The 22,059-nt window shown below is 45.3% G+C and overlaps 1 protein-coding gene across 1 annotated transcript in view; it reads left to right on the top strand.

Moving 5' to 3' along the window:
• The first annotated feature begins 1,009 nt into the window (after positions 1-1,009).
• Positions 1,010-22,059, top strand: part of LOC124789741 — a 121,463-nt gene continuing 100,413 nt past the window's right edge. The window contains exon 1 of the mRNA XM_047257194.1: positions 1,010-3,133. Coding sequence (XP_047113150.1) covers positions 1,653-3,122 — 1,470 coding nt within the window. The 5' untranslated portion in view covers positions 1,010-1,652 and the 3' untranslated portion in view covers positions 3,123-3,133. The remainder of the gene's footprint in view (positions 3,134-22,059) is intronic.

Genomic DNA, 22,059 nt, shown 5'->3' with positions numbered 1-22,059 from the left:
AGTTTGAATCCTGCATCTCAAAAATACGTGTGATATCAGGAGCCGGGTCCCTGGCTGCGAGACGATCAAACTAAAAATTAATACTCTCCTTTTCATAGTTGTCTACCTTTTCTCAACAGGCTGTGTTGAAGCTAATACGTCTTTCACGATGGAATTAAAGAAGCCTGCTGTGCGAAGGATAGGGTTGGGGTAATTACTCCCCTTGCATGAAGCTAGGTGCTGCACACGTGCTCGCAGCGATTGTGTATTTTATGGTTTTCGTGAACGTGTACGAAAGGTGTAATTCGCCGGTAGTTTCCGTAACAAAAGAGGCCGACTTGAGAAAAAAAGGGTACAGCTACGAGCAAAACATAATTACTGTAATCATGTGCAAGCCCCGGGGGCGCTGGCTGCTATCAGGGCAAACCCTTGCTTTACCCCGCTCCCCTTCCCTCCCCCTCTACTCCTCCCCCACCTCCCCCTCTCCCCTTCAATATCGTAGGCCGCATGCGGCGGCAGTGCAGTCGCAGCCCTCCCCATCCTATGGGCGAATAATTTTTTTTCCCTATATATTTTCTTTCACTTCCCTCCATCTCTACCCCACCTCCGACTGTATACCCCTGCAGCGAATGAACAAAAACGGTTCCCTTTTGCCTTTCCGGAGGTCCCCCCTTATTCCGGAGGCCCTTCTCCTCTCTCAATTCCAGCACACATCCACACAATACGGGCCAACAGACCTTCTGTTGTGCCTCCCCTCCCCGCATCAAGCCAGTGCCCCACTGCCGTCCCCCTACCGGCCCTCTGGCAGGGCCAACTGCCATGCGACAATCCAACGCACACAGACGCACACGCACACGCGCGCGCGTTCACACACACACACATACACTCGCAGCGCGCCGTCCGTTCCTTTGCTCGCTCACGTGCGGAAGCGCGCAGCCGGTCGCTCGCGCGTGCTAGTTCCTATCGCTCGCGGCAGCGCCAGTGCAGTGGGCTACCAGCACCGCGTACGCACGTCCTCGGCTCCCCAGAAATCTCCGACACTGTGTCGCGTACACCGACAGGAGCAGAACCGTCGTAAAGTGGTGTTCTCCTCGGTAGCCGCCGGGGCAGAAAATGAGGAAGTTTACTGTGTGACATAGTGCGGGCCAGTGTTGTCAGTAGTCGCGTCGCGCGCGCGGCCGTCGGCCTCTCACTGGACAGAACGGGACAGCGCGCGGCTTCCAGCCGGGCCGCCACTTAGCGAGAAATAACCAGACTTAACGAGCGCTGCGCCGCACAAACTGTGAAGTAAACATAAAAGTGACCGAGTGGGCCGTAATTGGACCAGTACTGTCAGGGCAATTGACAGTGCCGGACAGAGAGAGGAGCCGGCGTGAATGAGCCAGAAGAGAGTGTCTGCGCTTCTCCCGTGTTTTGTTTTCTCCGCCGCGAGTGTCCGGCCGCGTAACGCGGTGGGAAAACCTGGTGCGAAGTGGCTTCTGCTGTTGTCGGCCTGACTCCGCCCGCATGAGCGCGGCTCGCTTCCCGCCAACGCCAGTTGCCAGGAAACGGTTGCCATTCGAGTTGCCGGTCACGGTTCAGCGAGCGACAGAGCGCGCCAAACCGTTGGCGTGACTGCACAGCGCAGGCTGATCGCGAGTGGAAGGCACTTTCGTTGTCTACGAGCACACTGGATGCAAATTAACCATCAGTCCGTGGCGCTGCACCAGAAGCCGTCAGCTGGCGTCGAAACATCAAACAGTGGCAGCTCTTTTTCGAAGATGACGACTATCGGCATGAGTCCGTTCTCGCGACTGGAGGTGGTACGCCAGGGCGTTCCCAGGCCAGAACGCCGAGAGATCATCATACTGCGGAAGGGTCCGAAACCGCAGTCCCCTCCGCTCCTGTCGATGGTGCCAGTAGCCCCAGCAGTACCAGTGAAAGAGGAGCCCAGCGACGGCGCTACTCCAGTCGCGCCCCCGACTTCTGGAGGACGCAGGAAGAGGACGATGGCCTCGAGCAGCCGCAGAGACGGACAACAGCCTCCTCCGCTGGCCGTAGCGCGGCGGAACGCGCGAGAGCGCAATCGCGTCAAGCAGGTCAACAACGGCTTTGCCAATCTGCGCCAGCACATCCCGGCCGCTATCACGGCGGCGTACGCTGCCGCCTCCGGCGCCGACCTGCGCGCCGGTGGGATGAACGGAGGCGGTGGCGCCGCTCGGAAGCTGAGCAAAGTTGAGACGCTGCGGATGGCCGTCGACTATATACGCCGACTGCAGCAGCTTCTGGCCGAGGCCGACGGCGTCGAAATGCCGGCGATGGGACCGGCGTCGGGCGCCGGGAACAACGGCGGCGCCGACTCGCCTCCGGTGCTCATCGAAGACGACGACGACGAGTCGATAGCGGGATTGGACGCCAGCTCCCCGGAGCCGCAGCACAGCGTAGAGGCCGGTTTCCCCAACACGCCGGAAGGCGCCAGCAACTCGTCGCTGCTCAACTTCGTGGGCGCGACGTCTCCCCAGCGCCAGAACGAGCACTACTTTGCATCGTTGACGTCGCCGTCGAAGCATCCCTTCCCACCTCAAACGACTTCACCGACTAGGCAACAACACGTCTCGGAAAGCTGCATAGTGCCGTCTGTCTTGTCTGTAGAAGAACTCGCCACCAGTTCGCATTTTAAGCAACAGGACCTGTCTTCACGACTGCCTACTGTGGAACGGACGCTACTCCTGTCGCCAGACGAGACCGCCGGCCTGTCGCAGGAGAAGGCGGAGGCGCCGCACTCGGGACTCGCCTACGACGTCGCGACGCTGGTCTCCGCGGGCGGCGGCGCCACTTCCGGTTTGCTGAGGCCGCAGCTGCCGCTGGCTCTGTCCAGATCGCACCTGCAGCAGCTGTCCGCTTACGAAGCGGCCGCCGCCTCGCCACTGTGCGACGACGCCATGGATGGCGGTGCGCCGGCGTCGGCCACGTCCACCTTCCTGAGGGCGCACCAGCTGGCCGCCAGCCTCGTCGCCCAGGGCTACCACTACACCCTCCAGGTGCCGCCTGCACCGCATCCAGTGGTCCTCAAGAAAGAGCCCACTGACAGCTCCGACGTCATGGACGTCATTGGCTCTTGGTGGGATCACGAGCAGAAGATGAGGCAGCAGACGGCCACATAACCGACCGAATGGTAAGAACAAATCCATCTTGTATTCCGGCCATCTGCTACCTTCCCCTAACACATCTCAAAAAAAAAAAAAAAAAAAAAAAAAATTCCATAAAGAGATCATGATATCTCACGGAACCGTGGCTACGTGCAATTACAGTGAAGAACGTTAACGTGTGGGTCAGTTGGCATGTTTCAATAGGATAACTGGTTTAGATCTTCCACACAGTTCTTTACAGGTCTTTTCCAAATCAATACATTTAACTGTTACGTAGCGCAGCTAGTCAGCATGGCAAAGACTGAAGTGTAGTTCAGTTTTCGCCCTTCTAACAAGGTGAAGTTCGCAGTAATTAGAAATACATTACAGGTCGAAATCAGCAGTCCTAACAAAACAAAACAAGTGCCCCTCATTGTGTTTTCCTCGATCACCACAAAATAGTTACCCATAGCCAGCCTCCCCCCCTCCCCCCCCTCCCCCCCCTCCGCCGCCCCCCCCCCCCCCCCCCCGTCGGAGGTTCGAGAGTCCTCCCTCACGCATGGGTGTGTATGTTGTCCTTAGCGTAAGTTAGTTTAAGTTAGCTTAATTTGTGTGTAAGCCTAGGGACCGATGACCTTAGAAGTTTGGTCCCATAGTCCTTACCACAAATTTCCAATGTTTTTTATTCGTTTTGCTCATTAAAAGAGCTCTTTGTACCATCTTGGCCTGGTGTTTCTTGTTTTCTTATCATCCAAGAATCTCATCGTCAACTCTATGTGCTACTTATCGCAATATTCTGCCCTGTTTTATTTTTACGTTTCTCTACGCATCTGGCTTTAGGCACTAGCCTCTCAAAAGCTCCGCTATAGACCGGCCGGTGTGGCCGTGCGGTTCTAGGCGCTTCAGTCTGGAACCGCGTCACCGCTACGGTCGCAGGTTCGAATCCTGCCTCGGGCATGAATGTGTCTGATGTCCTTAGGTTAGTTAGGTTTAAGTAGTTCTAAGTTCTAGGAGACTGATGACCTCAGATGTTAAGTCCCATAGTGCTCAGAGCCAGCTCCGCTATATTGATATCTTCCGTGAAAATCATATACTGTAAAGTTCTACTTCCGTTGCTTGTTACCACTTAATGATGACCTTTTTTGAACTGATCTTTTTAAAATACCGGTATTACAATGAGTCTCCTTTGTCATTTCTGTGAATACGTCTACAGAGTCAAGCAACTCTTGTGCGTGGTAGCAACAATATATCACGATGTAGACCTCCTCTCGATTCTATTATCAAATGTAGATCAAAATACTGTCGCGAGAATTTTCCATTCTGACTTCAGATTTCTACGGATTTATAGCAACATCCAGTAAATCTGATTCCAGGTTCATTCAGGCCTTCTACTGAAGCAACTGTCAGTATTGTAATAATTTTGCATTATCTCTAATTATCTTTATTGTAGTAGTAATCCCACACAACACTTTCCGAATTCAGTGGTTCATTCGTAGTGATTTCGCTGTCCACTTCTATTGGCTTTGTATTATTTTGACATTTTAAGGAAAATATCTGTGAAATTATTCCATGTTACATATGTAACGGAAATCTGATAAAATATTGGTTTATGTTTTCCATGCAAAAACTATTTTATTTTTGACAATATGCAGCTTTATAGTCGATTTCAAGATTTAACTTGTCATCAAATGTAAAGAACTTAACAGTAACAATGAATATTATTTGCTTGAAACATCGAAATTCATCCTACATATTCCAGTGGGTGAAAAATTATCTAAGTGAATCATTGCTATCTTTTAGTTAGTACTCCTTGTTTCTTAGCCGTAGTTATTGACTTGGAACTGAATTGTTTTGTTAGGATAGCCGATTTCAACCTATAATGTATTTCTTCAATCTTCGGATGGGTGGTATTTGGTGAACGAAACGTTCGTTACATGCGTTGTGAGTTTGACAACGAACGTAAAAATCGTTTTGCTTACCAAATGCCACCCATAGTCACTTGCATTTGAAGATGGCCACCGCAGGCCGAAATCAGTTATGATTGAGTCGTAGAATATTATTGCACCTTAAATAAAAAGAAGTTCATTATAAAAACTTCTCATAAAATGCAGGTTTAGAATACAGTAAGCAAGAGAACGGTAGTATACTTTGCTTTTTTATTTTATTTCTTTTTTCATGATCACGTTTCAACAAATCTGAAGATGTTTCGTTTCTGTAATATGCGTCCTCGATTTATAAGGGTCACAAATATAGGGAAAAAGGATAATTTTGAAATGAGACCTTTCCATCTGTTTCCTTGGCCTGTAAACAAATTAACGTTGAAAATAGTATAATAATGTTATGCAACTTCCTGCTATAGCGTTTCTTTATTCGGTATTCTTCGTGGTGCGAGCAGCACTTGCTGCTTCTTTACCGAATGGGACACGCGTGTTAGTTCCAATGAAGTCGAGCTATACATCGGCTTCCTTTCGTAAAAAATAGGGCTCCAGTCGGATCAGATACTGTATACGTGTAAATCCGTTGGTTCTCGTAATCATTACAGACCCTGGTCGAAATATCGTACCGTTGTACTTTAGGACGTACATGAATGACTGAAAACGAAATGCATTTGTCTTCAAATACTCGTCACATTATCGTACCCTTATGAGACGCTATGAGGCGTGATACATTTCCAGCAGATCCTAAGATTACATGTCAAACAATGGCTACGGAACAAAGCTTCCACAATGCACCAGAATACAACGCAACAATTATCTTCTTTAGGGATCATATTTGTGTGCTGGTGCGGGAATCGAACTCTATTCCGCATAAGCCCTACCATTTAAGCCATTAGAACGTAGCCACGCCTCTGCCTTAGGTTCATTTCAGTTCAGCACACAGCAGCAGTAAGAAATATCACCTGTCTTCTGAGGAACTTTCAGTTCAGAATGCACTCAGTTTCAGAGCGGAACATGATTCTCAAAAATATATAATTTCTACAGTTTCCAGGTTTAGTCTTGTTTTCTTATTATTGCTTGTGGTAATGTAAAATACACAATAATTACAGGTCCGGTATGAGGGAAAAAGAAAAACACATGTTTGGCCTAGAAACGCCTCACGTCAGCTCCTTTGGTGTTGACACGATACATGCTGTTTTAGAGCATCGAGGAAACTACAAGCACCATCCTGTTTCACCTCTGTTCAATGACTGCCTCCACTTGTTGCCCAGTGACACTGAACCCACGCTTGAAGGGATCAGGGTTGAGTTTTTAGTCGGGTAATCAAGATTTTTGTTTTCCTTGATTTCCCTACACTTTGCCGACGTGGTACCTTAGAAAAGGCCAATGCTGGACTCTTTCTACATCCATGTCCGACTGGAGCTTGCACGATGCCCCGACCTCATCGTCGACAGGGCATTAAATCTTAGCCCTCCATCCTTATTTTGGGTCACACCTCTTTCTATGTCTTACTTACATCTCCTCTGATCGTCCGGTGCAAAAATCGTCCCTGTGTTTACTCCACCACTGGAGTCAACAAATAGCTTCTACGTAAAAGTCTGCAAAAGAGTTCCTCCATTCGGGCTGGTAGCAGCGATCAGTTATCGACGTCAAGATGTGACTGAGGGCAATGTCATCTAGGCCTCTGTCGGTGTATTCAAGCGGGCTAGCATACTTTCCAGCGGTAAAGCACATTACCCGTTTTCAAAATTGGTTTCTGCTGGTTAGTTCCGTAGTACGTTGTTCTTCTCATCGATTTTTGACCTGGTGTCAGAACGACGTTTATAAAAGTAGGAGAGCTCTTTCTTGATGAACTCTCAAGCAGTTTAGACCGTGACGATGTTCAGCTGTTGTAGGTCACCACAAGGGTCCGGTAAGATACCAGCTCGGTTTTACAGAGAGTACACTTCGGCATTGAACCCTTATTTGATCTGCACTTATGACGAATCTCTCACCCAGCACGAAGTCCCAAGCGACTGGAAGAAAAAATGAAAACGCAGTTAACTTCTGCATGTAAGAATGGTAAAAGAACGGATCGTCAGAACTAAAAAAACCAATATCCTCAACATCGGTTTACTTCAGAATACTTGAACATGTTCTACGTTCGAATATAATAAATTTCCTTGAGAAAGAAAAAGCTTATGTCCATAGATCAGTAAGGACTTACAAAACACCAATCGTGCGAAAGTCAATTGCCCTTTTCACACATGATATCGTGTGAACCATGAATGAAGGGCAACAGGCAGATTCCATATTCCTAGATCCCTGAAAAGAGTTTGACACGTTTCTCCATTGCAGACTGTTAACGAGTGTCGGAGCATAAGGAATAAGTTCTCAGATATGTAAGTGGCTCGACGACTTATTAAGTAATAGAACCCTGTACGTAGTCCTGACAGAGCAAGGTGGTGCAATGGTTAGCACACTGGACTCGCATTCGGAAGGACGACGGTTCAAACCCGTGTCCGGCCATCCTGCTGTAGGTTTTCCATGATTTCCCCAAATCACTTGGGGGAAATGTCGGGTTGGTTCCTTTGAAAGGACACGGCCGACTTTATTCCCCATCTTTCCCTAATTCGATGGGTCCGATGACCTCGCTGTTTGACCCCCCTCCCCCAAATCAACTAACCAACTGACGTAGTCCTCGAAGGTGGGTGTTCATTAGAGGCAAGGGTATCGATAGGCGTGCCCCAGGGAAGTGTGATAGGGCCGCTCATTTTCGCAATACACATAAATTATCTGACGGATACGGTTGGCAGCAGTCTGCGACTGTTTTCTGATGATTGTGTAGTGTACGGTCAGAATTTGTATCGGTGTGATGAATTGTAGCTTACTCTAAAATCAGAAAAATGTAAGTTAATACGGATGAGTAGGAAAACAATCCTGTAATTTTCGAACATAGCGTTAATGGTGTGATGCTTCATATAGTCACATCGACTAAATATCTGGGCATAACGCTACAATGCTACATGAAATAAAAAGGAACACCTAAAGTTGGTTGTGTGGAACGCAGAGTTTAGGAAATTGTGGAACAGCTGTAAAGGAGACCACGTATAGAAGTCTAGCGCAACCCACTCTTCAGCATTTCTCATGTGCTTGGGATCGGGTTAGAGGAAGGCACAGAAGTAATGCAGGAGCGGACTATTAAAATTGTTACCGATAGGTTCAATCAACAAACAAGTCTTACAGAGATACTTCGTGAACTGAGAAGGGGATACCAGGTGGAAGAAGTCGCTCTTTTCACGACTGTTGAGTAATTTTAGAGAACTGACGTATTTGACTGACTGCTGCACGATCTGTTGCCACCCATGTACTTCTCGCGTGAAGACGGCAAAGACAAGAGAAATTAGGGCTCGTACTGAAGTATATAGCCAGTGGTTTCTTCCATTGCTCAACATGCTAGTGGAAAGAGGGTGGCTATGCAGCAAGAGGTACAAGGTACCCAGTCATCTTCCTTCAAGGTTGACATATGCGAAGACTAAAGTCACAAAGTATCATTTTTGTAAAGTTTGAATACGTCCTGTATGCAAGATGGTCTTGTCTGACGTGCGCCCCATAAAATGTAAAACTACAGCGGCACTTGACAGTGCACGACTAATGAATCCAACTTAGGATTAATTGCATCATACACTAACATGAGAGCAGCAATGTGTCAAAATGGACCAACAATGCAAACTCAGTAGTAAGACAGCAAAACAGACTGTGACGGTACTTACGAACACCACGCCGTAATCTCGCTCGAGTGAGTGGTGTCCGTATTAACTTGGACGAACGGAAGCAAAAAGAAGGGTGGTACGAATGGTCACAAGCTGTACTACAGGCGATAGCGTGATAAATATGGTGAAAACGTAAGACTTGACAAAAGGCGCGGTATATTTGTGAAATCTTCTTTAAGATGCGCTCCTCAGTGTTGACGTTCTTACGTATACCACCGCTATACAGGTACTGTAAAACACACACACGCACACACCCACACCCACTCACCCACACACCCACCCACACACACACACACACACACACACATATATATATATATATATATATATATATATATATATATATATATATATATATATATATATATATCAAGGTCATTTACGAAAATTTGCTTGAAAATCTAGAAAGATCACTTGAAAACGAATTTAACCACTTACCCGCGAAAAGCAAAGGTCCCAAGTTCGAGTCTCGGTCCGGCACAAAGTTTAATATGCCAGGAAGTTTCAAATCAAATCCTGCTCAGATGATCAGGGGTATACAAGCAGTCATTCTTGCCAGGCTCCGTCAGTGATCGGAACAGGGACAAACCCTTGCAACCCCTACATGTTAGAGCAGAAAGTTCCGTCTACCACACACTTTACAGTGATTCGTAGCGTGTAGATTTCGACTTAGATGAACTTCATACAAGGCGTTTCTATGAGCTGTATCTTCTGAATTGTTCACCATCTGTCTCATATTGTATCGCATCCTAATGAAACAATTTCACCAAATCTTTGAATTTCGGGATCCATTCAGTTTTTTTGGAATTCCTTATGACTCATTCTGATCGAGGCTCAGTAAGTACCCCTTGTTCGCGGTAGATACCTAAGTTCTACTTCCCCAACATTTCATTTAAAATCGACAATCCACTTGATCGCCTAGCTGATATTTTTTGTGAAGATAAGGAAGTCATAATATACTAGAGAGCTCAGTTTCGATTCAAACTGGAATCATCGTTGGTTGCCATCTTGCGAGCTAACAAGTCAAAATATTTAGATAGTAGCTGCGTTGCTTTTCATCACGTTAATCTCCTGTGTTGCTAGCAGCGCTTTATGGACTTAGTACAGTGGACGTTCATAGGTTCTCTGCACCTCCGCACCTTCAAGATGGCTCCAAATCCTCCCCCTTCCCCTCTCGCACCCTTCTCTTTCGATGGAGGCAGGTGGAAGCTGACCTCTTCTCTCCCTCTGCGCGCATTTCATTTGCATTACCAGCGTCCATAATTACTGCCGTCAGGTGCTCCTCAGCGGCAATAAATAGTACTTCGTAGGCGCTCCCCCTCGGGTGTGCCACTTTCTTTTCCGAATAAAAATGGGCCAATAGATGTCATTTCTAGCTGACTGTCGTTTAATGGGCGACCTGCGACAGATGTTATGTCACTATAGTCATTGAAATTGGATACCTGACGACCGTATGCCCTAATTTTACCATCAAAATATTTACGACGACATCAGGAATAATTTTTTCACATTAACTGTGATTATAAAAATGGAAGAAGCCCGTAGAGGATAATGACACAAGCAAATTATACAAACCAACCTAACTCCGGAAACGAATGGTTTCCTCAGTGCGACGTATTGCGACTGACTACGTGAACACCTTGTAACACAATCACTGAGGATCCAAACTACAAATATGTACTTCAGGATAAACACACGACAAAAGGTGTTTAACATGACAACCGTCCACTTGAAAGCAGTCTTCAGAACGACTCCTCTTCGATGCCCGTTCATGTTCAAAAATCCCATGGGGTGTTGCGAAATCACTGACAACCAAACTCAGTGCATTGTCGGAATTCGTCGATACTGTCAAGAGCACTGGGATACATCTAAACTTTTAAATGTTCCACACAAAAGAATCCAACGCGTTAAAGTCGGGGGATCTTGGAGGCTATTGTATTGGAGACCCACAACCGAATTTTTTTTTAATTTACTTTAATTTTTTTATCGAAGACTCAGACTACAAAATTTTGAACTGCGACGTGAAAGTGTACCGGTGCACCTATCATGCATGTACCACACACGTATCCTTTCACCAAGAAGACCATCAACCCAACAGTCTATTTTACTTCTACTTCTATATGATAAATCTGCAGTTCAGAATTAAGCGCCTGGCAAAGGTTCATCGAACCACTTTCAAGCTATTTCTCTAACGTTCCATTCACGAAGACCCCGCGTAAAAATCTAACAGTTAAATCTTCCCGTGCCACCTCCGATTTCTCTCTGAGAAAGATGGCAATTCCAATTTCACGAGAATATTCTGCCGCAACGAATAACAAATTTGTTTTAATGATTGCCATCCCAATCGCGTATCATATCAGTGGCACTATCTCCTCTATTTCATGGTATTCTTTGAACTTTCTCGATGTCCTCCGTCAGTTATATGTAATGCGGATCCCACACTGCGCAGCAACACTCCAGAAGGGGGCGGATAAGCGTAGTGTAAGCAGTCTCCTTAGCAGACCTGTTGCACTTTCAAAGTGTTCTGCCACTAAATGGCAATCTTCGGTTTGCTTTCCCCACAACATTATCCGCGTGATCGTTCGAATGTATGTTATTCGTAGTTGTAATATCTAGAGATGAGTTGAATTCACAGCCTTTCGGTTTGTATAACTTAAACGAAATTTAGTGGATTCATTTTAATATGCATATGTGCACACTTTTCAATAGAGGCAGCTGCCACTGTTCGCACCATATAGATATCATGTCTAAATCATTCTGCGATTGGTTTTTATCATCTGATGACTTTTTAAGACACTAAATGACAGCATCATCTGCAAACAATCTAAGAGAGTTGCTCATACTGACTCCTAAATCCATTACATGGATCAGGAACAGCAGAGGATCTATGACCTTCCTGAGAGGAAATCACGAATCCAGTCTCACAACTGTGCCGAAACCTTGTACGCAATTTAATTCAGGTTCGCTCATGAGGAACAGTGTCTAAAGCCTTCGTAAAATCTAATCATATGGAGTCAATTTGACATCCTTAGTGGGAAGCATATATTACTTCGCGAGAATAAAAACCTAGTTGTTTTCACAAAGACAATATTTCCTCAATCCGTGTTGGATATTTGTCAATTAATCGTTTCATTCGAGGTATTTCATAATGTTCAAACGCTTTATATGTTCCAAAATCGTACTGCACATCAACATTAGAGATATGGATCTGCAATTCAGTCGATTACCTTTGTTTCCTTTCGTGAATATAAGTGTGTCCTATACAACTTTCCAGTCTTTAGGTACTTTCGATGAGAGAGCAGATGTATATGAATGCTCAGCCTGGCGCTACTGTATCGGCATACTCTGAAAAGAACCTAAGTGGTACACAATCTGGAACGGAGGCCTTGGTTTTGTTAAGTGATTTAAGCTGGTTCGTAAACCGAAAATATCTACGTCTAAGTTAGACATGTTAGAAGTTGCTCTTGATACGAATTCTGGAATGTTTTGTTCTTCTTTTCTTTGGTGAAGGTTCAAATGGTTCAAATGGCTCTGAGCACTATGGGATTTAACTTCTGTGGTCATCAGTCCCCTAGAACTTAGAACTACTTAAACCTAACTAACCTAAGGACATCACACACATCCATGCCCGAGGCAGGATTCGAACCTGCGACCGTAGCAGTCCCGCGGTTCCGGACTGCGCGCCCAGTTTGGTGAAGGATTTGCAGAAAACATTGTCTAGTAACTCTGCTATAATGGCACTGTCATCACTAACATTACGATAACAATCGCTTCGCGAAGCTACTGACTGCGTCTTGCTACTAGTGTACTTTACACACGGCCTATTTGCATGAAATTTATTCGCAGTTACGAATATAGACAACCATCAGCTGTATACTAGAATGACGTGAAAATTTTTGCCTGACCAGAAGTCGAACCCGGATTGTCCGCTTATCGCGAGCGGTCGTCTTACCATTTGGCTATCCGAGTCCGACTCACACTCGTACCCAAACTTCCATACATCGTCAATCATGTGTCTACAACTTGTACACGTACACCCATTGCGTGTATATCCGAACAGGGGAGACATTTTTATTGAAAGTCGTTTCCCCGCTGTTGGCGGATAAATATGATATTACAGTGCCTGTGTTACTCCGAATTACGATGCAAAGTTCCTTCGGGCATGCGTGCATGTCGAGACACTTTGCCAATCTTGTGGATTTTGTGTTCAAATATGTGTGAAATCTTATGGGACTTAACTGCCAAGGTCATCAGTCCCTAAGCTTACACACTACTTGACATTAATTATCCTAAGGACAAACACACACACCCATGCCCCAGGGAGGAGTCGAACTTCCACCGGTACCAGCCCCACAGTCCTTGACTGCAGCGCCCAAGACCGCTCGGCAAATCCCGCGCGGCGATTTTGTGTTCTTTTAAATTTGTCATGTTTTTTTCGTTGCTCTGCAACAGTTTTCTGTTTTGTCTACCATGGGGGATTAGTACCATCCCACAATTAATTTATTTGGTGTATATCTCTCAATTCCTTTTAATTTAAACCACTTACGTAGTCTGAATGGAAGGAGTGGAGACTGTCTCTTAGGAAGGCTCAAGCGAATTTTCATCCGAATAGTAAGCTGGACATGTAGGAAATGTGACCCATCAGCCTATCACCCAAACGTCAGGTGAATACCTCCGCTGGTGGCCATCTCAATGGTAGCATGTAGCTTCTCCAAAGCCGAACAGCGTGTGCTGTGGATTTTCATAATACCGTCTCGGGTAAAGCAAGTTTCTTCTTTGAATAACACGTGCATTATCAACTGTGGATCAATCCCGTGTTGTGTAAGGGTCCACTGGCAGAAGGCAACATCGACTGAAAGTCAGGTGCGACCAGGCCTTGCACATTCTGTACATTATGTGGGTATTGCTGTGCCTCACGAATACCGGCCATATGATCAAGGGCGAAACACCTTCTGCTGCTGCAGTCCTTTTGGTCTTTGGGATTGGCACTGCGTAACACCGGCCATATGATCAAGGACGAAACACCTTCTGTTGCTGCAGTCCTTTCGGTCTTTGGGACTAGCACTGCGCCCATTCGTTGCAACACTCGCTTATCGATTCGTTGTGTCGACACTGTACTTGGTCTGCCTGTATGTTGCATGTTGGGTTCAAATGAACCGGTCTCGCGCAGGCTCTTTTGGGAGCTATTGAACACACTGCTGTCCGGCTATCTTTTATGAGGATACGCTTCGTGGTACAGTCGTGCTGCCTCATATGCACTGCCATTACCACGACCGTACATGAAGGGACGTCAACCATTTCTTCACATAAAAATGTGTGTTGAGCTATGGCAACCACTTCAGATGTTACATTTGCACAGTATATTTCCTATTCATTTTTGGAACTGGCACCTGTAATACTGCACATTAGCATACGTCGTATCGGGGAAACCAATGATTTCCGGACCTCTGTGTTTTGTCCTGTCTCATTGTTCTCCACCCGCCGCTTCAATTTGCAGCTGTATTGCTCATTGCACTGACATCAAAGTTCAAATCTACACACAACAGTTATTGTACTAGTTGTGGAGTGAGAACGATCTGTTTCTATCACGTTTTTTTTGGAATGTAATATTGATGTTAATATATGCTAATATTTGTCTCATCACCAATAAATTATGAAGCGGTAGAAAGTAATTGGATTCTGACGTTACGTGGCTACGATATTTAACACTTCGAAGAACATGCACTTGGAGGAATATTGGGCCTAGGAAACCGGCCACTTCTGCCGTTACTTAAACCGTTACTGGCACCCATCTAATTAATGGATCTTAAAGAGTAATACTTACTAAAAAGGGCCAAGTTTCAAGATTTATTTTTAATATTTACTTTGGTTCTTCGATAGATCACAAATTTTAAAATAATGACAGAAAGTAGAATTATCTTCCCAAGAAAAAATGCGGGGTGAGTCATTGAGCAAAATTCTTCCTCTCGAGCTTCCAAAATTACTTGGTCATCCAACAAACGTGACGTGTTTGAAGCAGAATCACAAAAACTGCGGAACGTGTCGAGTACACGCAAAGAATTATGTCAGTGATCATATTGGCTCAGACATAAACGACAGTAGCTATTACGTTCACTGTTTCGTTAGAAGTAATTCTACAAATGAACAAAACAAGGTAGCACCAGTCAAGAGACGGGTTGTGAGACTTCCGTACATTGTTGTTACATGAAATGAGTGCAGGTTTAAAGCGACTGGTGGTTCGCGCGTCAATAAAATCGCTGCCAGACATCTACGCGGGCACGTCTTCGTAACACAGTCAGTCGCGGGCCGAGCTGTGTTCGGGCTTGGTCTCCAAAGTGTTGCAAACGGATTACAAAATGTGGTTAGCCTTTTGAAAGAATAATCTATCTTAGAGAATCAAATGTACACTTCCTAAATTATTTGATACATTGTCGATGTGTAGTCTGTCTCTACCTGTGGCATGTATGACACAGGTATCTATTCTTTTTTTATTTTATTTTATTTCTTTTTTTGTCCGAGAGTTCGTCTCATAATCGTTAATTTCAACAAGAGCCGCCGTCTATGGTCGAGCTCATGGAGTCAACGGTAATTGACAGCAGATTTCGACATTTTATGTCGAACAACTCATTGATTCTAATTCCGAGTCGAACACACAAACATATACTCATGCTAAATTTTGTGCACGTGGTGCCCTGAAGTTGGTAAATGTTCGAAGAATGTCAAATTTCAGGACCACCGAGAGCTGCTGATGAAATAACCCTTCAAGAGTATGCTTCCTGGAATTCTGCCGAGCTGTGGTTTCTACTTTCTGCACAATGTTTCGACCGCCGGCCCAACCATTTTCTTCAGGTGCTGCGGGGACTCCAATCAAATTGACATATTGTTGGTCTGGCGCCACCACGCCCCCTGATGCTCTTTTGTTCTTCAGAGCCCGCAAGGATATTTTTCCATGAGACGCAAATTCTCGTGGCGTTTTCTAGCTCTGGTGGATATTATGGCACGTTAGATATTAATAAATTGTTCAAACTGAAATATCCGTCCTTGTTTATTAGGTTTGCTGACGACTTTATTTTTAATAATTCCTTAGTTTCGCCGTCTCGGAAACGTGGCATTTGCACTACGATATAGGCCTCATCGTATTTCATTTTGTGGCTGGGTCGGTCATCGAAATATTGCGCATAAAACGGAAACAACAGCTCAGCAGAACACACGGAAGAACGCTATTAATCAATGAAACCAAGGAAACTTAAGCGATCAAAAATAAACCTTCATTCTGTAACAGTTTTGATCCGTTACTGTACAGACTACCTGACGTCGATCGGTAGGTCTAATCTGTTATTGAATAAAGAGAGGTTCATTTCCTCAGCAGCTCCCGATGGTTTTCAAATTCGATTTCCTTCAAATATACCCGTAAGCCGTACTCCTATTACTTACGCGTTCATGAGTGCGACACTGTTGTCCCATTAATAAAATAAAAACAGATTTACCCAGCGAAGGCCAAGTTATAGGACTGAAAATTCTCTCAAAAGTATTCACTGTTTCCTTGAACTGCTGTCACAGTCGCACCAGCGGAATCCCTGTTGTGCTTGATGATGTGATGCAGCTGAACGGAATCGAGAGTTTCAGAACAGCTCGGCGCACCTACGTGGAACTCTGAACAACTCGAGTTTATCTGTTATGAGGAGCTCTGCGCGATGCAGAGACATGGTGAATTTAGGCGTTCATGCCGGAGGCAGTTACATCCAGTGGGTACTGTATCCTTAAATGTTGGCATGAACGTCATAGCGTTTTACTAGGCATTGCACTATTGGAGATACCCTATTATTCTACCACCTGCATCCGAGGTTTGAACAGACTTACTTAGCCGTTTATTGCCGAACGCACTGTTAAATGTGAACTCCATACCACGATACAAAATGACATTTTTCACTTCCACAAGTCATTCCCAAAAGTTGAAACACATGATAAGAAATAGAAATAGTATTGAAATCGACCGAGGGTCAAACCTGGCTCTCTGGATTTCCTGTCCGGCACTTACCCACTGAGCTAATCAAAGCCAAAACATTGTTAGAGTGCATAAAATAATTCTAGATACTGTTGGAGGTCGAATCGCTCACCTGCAGAGACTTATCAATCATACTTTAAATTAAATAGAAGCGTATTTTACGTAAGATTTTCATCTTCGTTATGCGAAAATAAAATAAGATTCAAGATTTCGTCTTCTGTAGGAGCAAACCTTCATTATTAGTCATCACCATTTCCTACGGTTTCCAGCCCCTGGCTGGGCCTGTTTGCAACATAAGCCTCGTTCCGTGTCTTCCCTCCACGTTTCCTGCCCCACTGTGTCCTAGTCTTCTTCTTCCGTCTTGCTATACTCCTTCATCCTAGCGATGCAACTGTACCTCGATATTCATCTAGTTCTCTCGTCTCCTATTGACATTTCATGGCCCTGTCTTTGATATCCTGCCAACTCCCATTCTTCCAACATGACCGTATCATCTTAATCTTAACTTAAGTATGGAACTTTGCACGGAATTCTCTTTCGCTGTATCCCTCATCTTACGATTCCTTACTCTTTTTCGCTCTATTTTGCCCTATCTCGCTTTTCCGAAATTTCACCTTACAAGGTTCTATCCTACTCACCTCCTACCTTCTCTTCATTACCCACTTTTCCGATGCGCCCAAGAGTATTGGAGCGTAATATGCTTGGTATAACATTTGTTTGCCGTTTGGTCGTAAAGGCTTGTGACAGCAAGAATCCCTGTCGATACGTTCCGCTTTCAGTAATCTCCATATCATTCCTCACACTACCATCTATTACGCTTCCCATTCATCTGAAACTTTCCACTTTCCTTAGTACTTGCGGTCTAATACTTATATCCGTTTCTACTCTCATTTTATTCCTCACCGTCGCTATAAGTTCACACTTTGCATAAAATTTCAATCCATAGTGTCCCACAACTTCCTCCCACACATTCAGCTGTTGTTATTCCTCTCCTTTTCTATTTCTCCACACCATTAAATCGTCTGACAACACGACTGCTTTCTAATTTTCATCTTCTATTCGCGCTGCCCGTATTTCATCCATAATGGCGACGAAAAGTAAGGAGATAGTGGACTCCCTTGCTTCAGCCCATTTTTCTGTTCTAACCAGTGTTTCTTTATACATAAAACAGTAAAATACAGTTATTTTTCACCGTAAGATTTTTTGTGCGTGTTATCATATTCTCTCGTAGATTGTAGGGTCAGTGAAACTTTTACATCTTGTGTGAAATTTCTTGTTTATTGTTGATAGTAGAACTGGTTTACAAAAATGTCTACTCTTTTATTGCGTTGTTCAGCCGAGCCTAGTGCTGCAGAAACATTTTTCTTTTTTTTCTTTTGCAACATCTTAAAACCTTTAGAATAATGAAACAACTTTACTTCCCCACTTACCACGACTTACAAGAACAGAGCCACTGGATTGAAAAGAAAATTTCATTTACTACATCTACGTCTACGTCTACATATGTACTCCGCAAGCCACAGTACGGTGCATGACGGAGGGCACCACGTACCACTACCATTCACTTCCTTTCCTGTGTCACTAGTAAATAAAGCAATGGAAGATCGTGTCTATGAGTCTCTGTACACGTACTAATTTCTTCACCTTATTTGCGTGTTTCTTCGAGGAAAGTATATTGGCGGCAGTAGAATCGATCTGCAGTCGGCTTCAAATGCCAGTTTTCTAAATTTCCGCAATAGTGCCTCGCGAAAAGAGCGTCTATTTCCCTCCAAGGATTGCCATTTAGTTCACAAAGCATTTGCGCAATACTTGAATGGTAATCGAACCTATCATTATCAAATGTAGCAGCAAGCCTCTGTATTACTTCGATGTCCTTCTATAACTCTACCTGGTCGGGATCCCAAACTTTCCACCAGTGCTCAAGAAACCGAGCGAGGTGGCGCAGTGGTCAGACACTGGACTCGCATTCGGGAGGACGACGGTTCAATCCCGCGTCCGGCCATCCTGATTTAGGTTTTCCGTGATTTCCCTAAATCGCTCCAGGCAAATGCCGGGATGGTTCCTTTCAAAGGGCACGGCCGACTTCCTTCCCCGTCCTTCCCTAATCCTATGAGACCGATGACCTCGCTGTCTGGTCTCCTTCCCCCAAAACAACCAACCAACCAACCAGTACTCAAGAATGGCTCGCACTAGCGTTCCATGCACCATCTCCTTTACTCATTTTACTAAGGTTTGAAGCTCCTCTTTCCTTTCTTCCGTGTTTGCAATTTAAAAACTGGGTGGTTTTGGAAATCAGCCTTATGCAAACGCAATTAGACATGTTTCGACACCAATGTGTCATCTTCTGTGGGTCATATTTTATTACTTAAAATTACATCGCTAACTAAACTGTATTATTATACATCGATTGAAGTGCTCGTTTTCGCGGATTTTTTGATAGCACGTCATCTGCTAAATTTTCCGTCCTGTTTCGTCTCCCTGGCTGGTGTCTCAATCAGATGCTTATAGAAGAGCTACACTTTCCTAAAATTCTCCCAATAAAACAAAGTCGAACATTCGCCTTCCCGACTACCTACCTGACTTGCTCATTCCATTTCATATCGCTGCGTATGTCTAGATATTCAGTCAATGTGACTGTATCAGCAGATTCCTGATGCTGCATTCGAACGTTACAGGACTGTTTTTCCTATTCATAATCAATAACTTACGTGTTTGTACATTTAGAGCAAGCTGCCATTCATCGCACCAACTAGAAGCTCTTGTGTCACTCGAGGAGGACACCTTGAGTATAAATCAGTCTTCGTAGCTACCTGGCTGAGCGTGCAATCAGAGAGGAGGCTGGAACCCGCAGAGGGGAGCGAAGGCTTTCTTTTTGCGCCGGAGACACGAGACCTGGTGTTCGGCACATGCCGGCAATTACAGCCCCGGCGACGGACGACCGTGCAGGAGGGGTTCCCGCTTGCACGCATCCACAAGGAGGATGCTTATCGCTGCGCACTGGCAGCTTTACCGCTCGCCGAGGCCGTGTAGTCGCCGTTAGCGCGAATATTTAACTCTGCCTGCACTAATCAGCTGTGTCTTACGTACAGTACTAGCGGGCTCTTTACGGGAACTTGTCCTAAACTCAGATAGCTTCATGGCATTGCATTCCTGTTTATTTTAACCTAGACAGTCATGAGAAACTATACAATAAGACAAAAAAAGAATACAAAGCGATACACCGAATTATTTGAATGGGATGGAAATCGGTAAATGTGATGTACACGTACATACAAACAAGTGATTAAAATTTCAGAAATATTAGATGATTTATTGAAAAGAAATGACAGAGCATAGGGGAACAATGCGGGAGACCCGCACCGCCGTATTAGGCAAGGTCCTAATGGTGGTGGTTTGCCGCTGCCTTCCTGCGTCCGTAATGGGGATGGATAATGATGATGAAGACGACACAACAAAACCCAATCATCTCGGGGCAGGTGAAAAATCCCTAACCCTGCCGGGAACCGAAACCGAGACCCCCTGCTCGGGAAGCGAGAAGGCCACCACGAGACAACAAGCGGCAGACTAGTCAACAGAAAGAGCTTCAAAAACTGAGCAAGTCAATAACGTGTTATCCACCTCTGGCCCTTACGCAAGCAGTTATTCGGCTTGGCTTTGAGTGGTAGAATTGTTGGTTGTACTCCTCGGGGATATCGTGCCAAACTGGGTCTAACTGGCGTGTCAGATCGTCTAAATCCCGAGCTGTGCTCATAATGCACAAAACGTTGTCAACTTGGGAGAGATCCGGCGACCTTGCTGGCCGAGGTAGGGCTTGGCAAGCACGAAGACAAGCATTATAAACTATCTAAAAAACGGTTCAAATGGCTCTGAGCACTATGGGACTTAACTGTTGTGGTCATCAGTACCCTAAAACTTAGAACTACTTAAACCTAACTAACCTAAGGACATCACACACATCCATCCCCGAGGCAGGATTCGAACCTGCGACCGTAGCGGTCGCGTGGTTCCAGACCGTAGCACCTAGAACCGCTCGGCCACACCGGCCGACTATAAACTATCTCCATGTGCGGGCGGGCATTATCTTGCTGAAATGTAAGCCCGGAGTGGCTTGCCGTGAAGGGCAACAAACCGGGCGTAGATATTGTCGTTCTACCGCTGTGCTGCAAGGGTGCAGCGGATGACAACCGAGTGGCCCTGCTACGCAATGAAAGGGCACCCCAGACCATCACTTCCAGTTGTCGGATTGTATGGTGGGTGACAACCACGTCGCTCTCCGGGGCGTTTCCAGCACTTTTTCGCTGGTCATCAGCTCTAAGATCTAAGCGGGACTCTTTGCTGGAAAGTCTACTCCAGGCAATGAGATTCCAAGCGAGTGAGCCGCCTATGACTGGTCCTTGTGGCCACTGAAGCACCAGTTGTACGTCGGATTGATGATAATGATGAAACCTGGGTTCTTAGTGCCTCTCAGACTATTCCTTCATTCCTCAAGTTCCGTCTTCTCCCTAGGTCGACCGCTGCCTTCTTGACGCTGTGTTCATCCATGGTTCAACCATTCGTGCCAACATCGTCGAATAGTGGCATCGCTCCTTTTCAGATGTTGAGCAATTCTCCGATTTCTCCAGCTGGCTTCTCCATGCCCAACTACAAGTCCCCTCTCAAATGCTGACATCTAGTATACTGTCCGCGCATCTGTCTCTGAGGCGAGTTGCGCTCTGAAACTGCGCTTCAGCATCACGTATTCATCCACTGGCCGCCAAAGTTTACAATTGTGCATTTTCCTTCGACACGTGTGTATCAATTTGCATATGTAACTAAATGCAGTCTCACTGACATTATTCAAGTTCCGGAATGACGAGAACTTTCGCAATGCTCAACGCAAAAACGGAGGACAATCACAGTTAACCACGACAAAACGTGAGTTCGAATACTCACAGTAAACATTATGCATTTACTAACGATGTATATAAAGAAATTTCATCGTGTAGATACCACGTGTGTACTGTAAACGTTTTTGTGTCTGTATCTTACATCACCTAACAACCTGAAAATCTCGAGTTAACGTGGTAGCAGCGACTTTCTTCATGTCTCCAGCTCCACATTGTCTCGAAGTTCAATAGCGACGTACACTTACCTTTAACCTAAAATTTATATTTAATAATCCTGCAATCTCTAATTAAGGATGGCTGTTTCATCGGAACTGACAATACAGTTAAAATGGATGGGGTATGTTTCCAGAATGCGGCTCTTGAGTGAACACATGTGATGGTGTGGAATATGTG

This window comes from Schistocerca piceifrons, chromosome 3 (genome assembly GCF_021461385.2).
Source record: "Schistocerca piceifrons isolate TAMUIC-IGC-003096 chromosome 3, iqSchPice1.1, whole genome shotgun sequence".
NCBI lineage: Eukaryota > Metazoa > Arthropoda > Insecta > Orthoptera > Acrididae > Schistocerca > Schistocerca piceifrons.
Note: the sequence above shows the minus strand (reverse complement) of the source record. Positions and strands in the feature narration are given on the sequence as shown.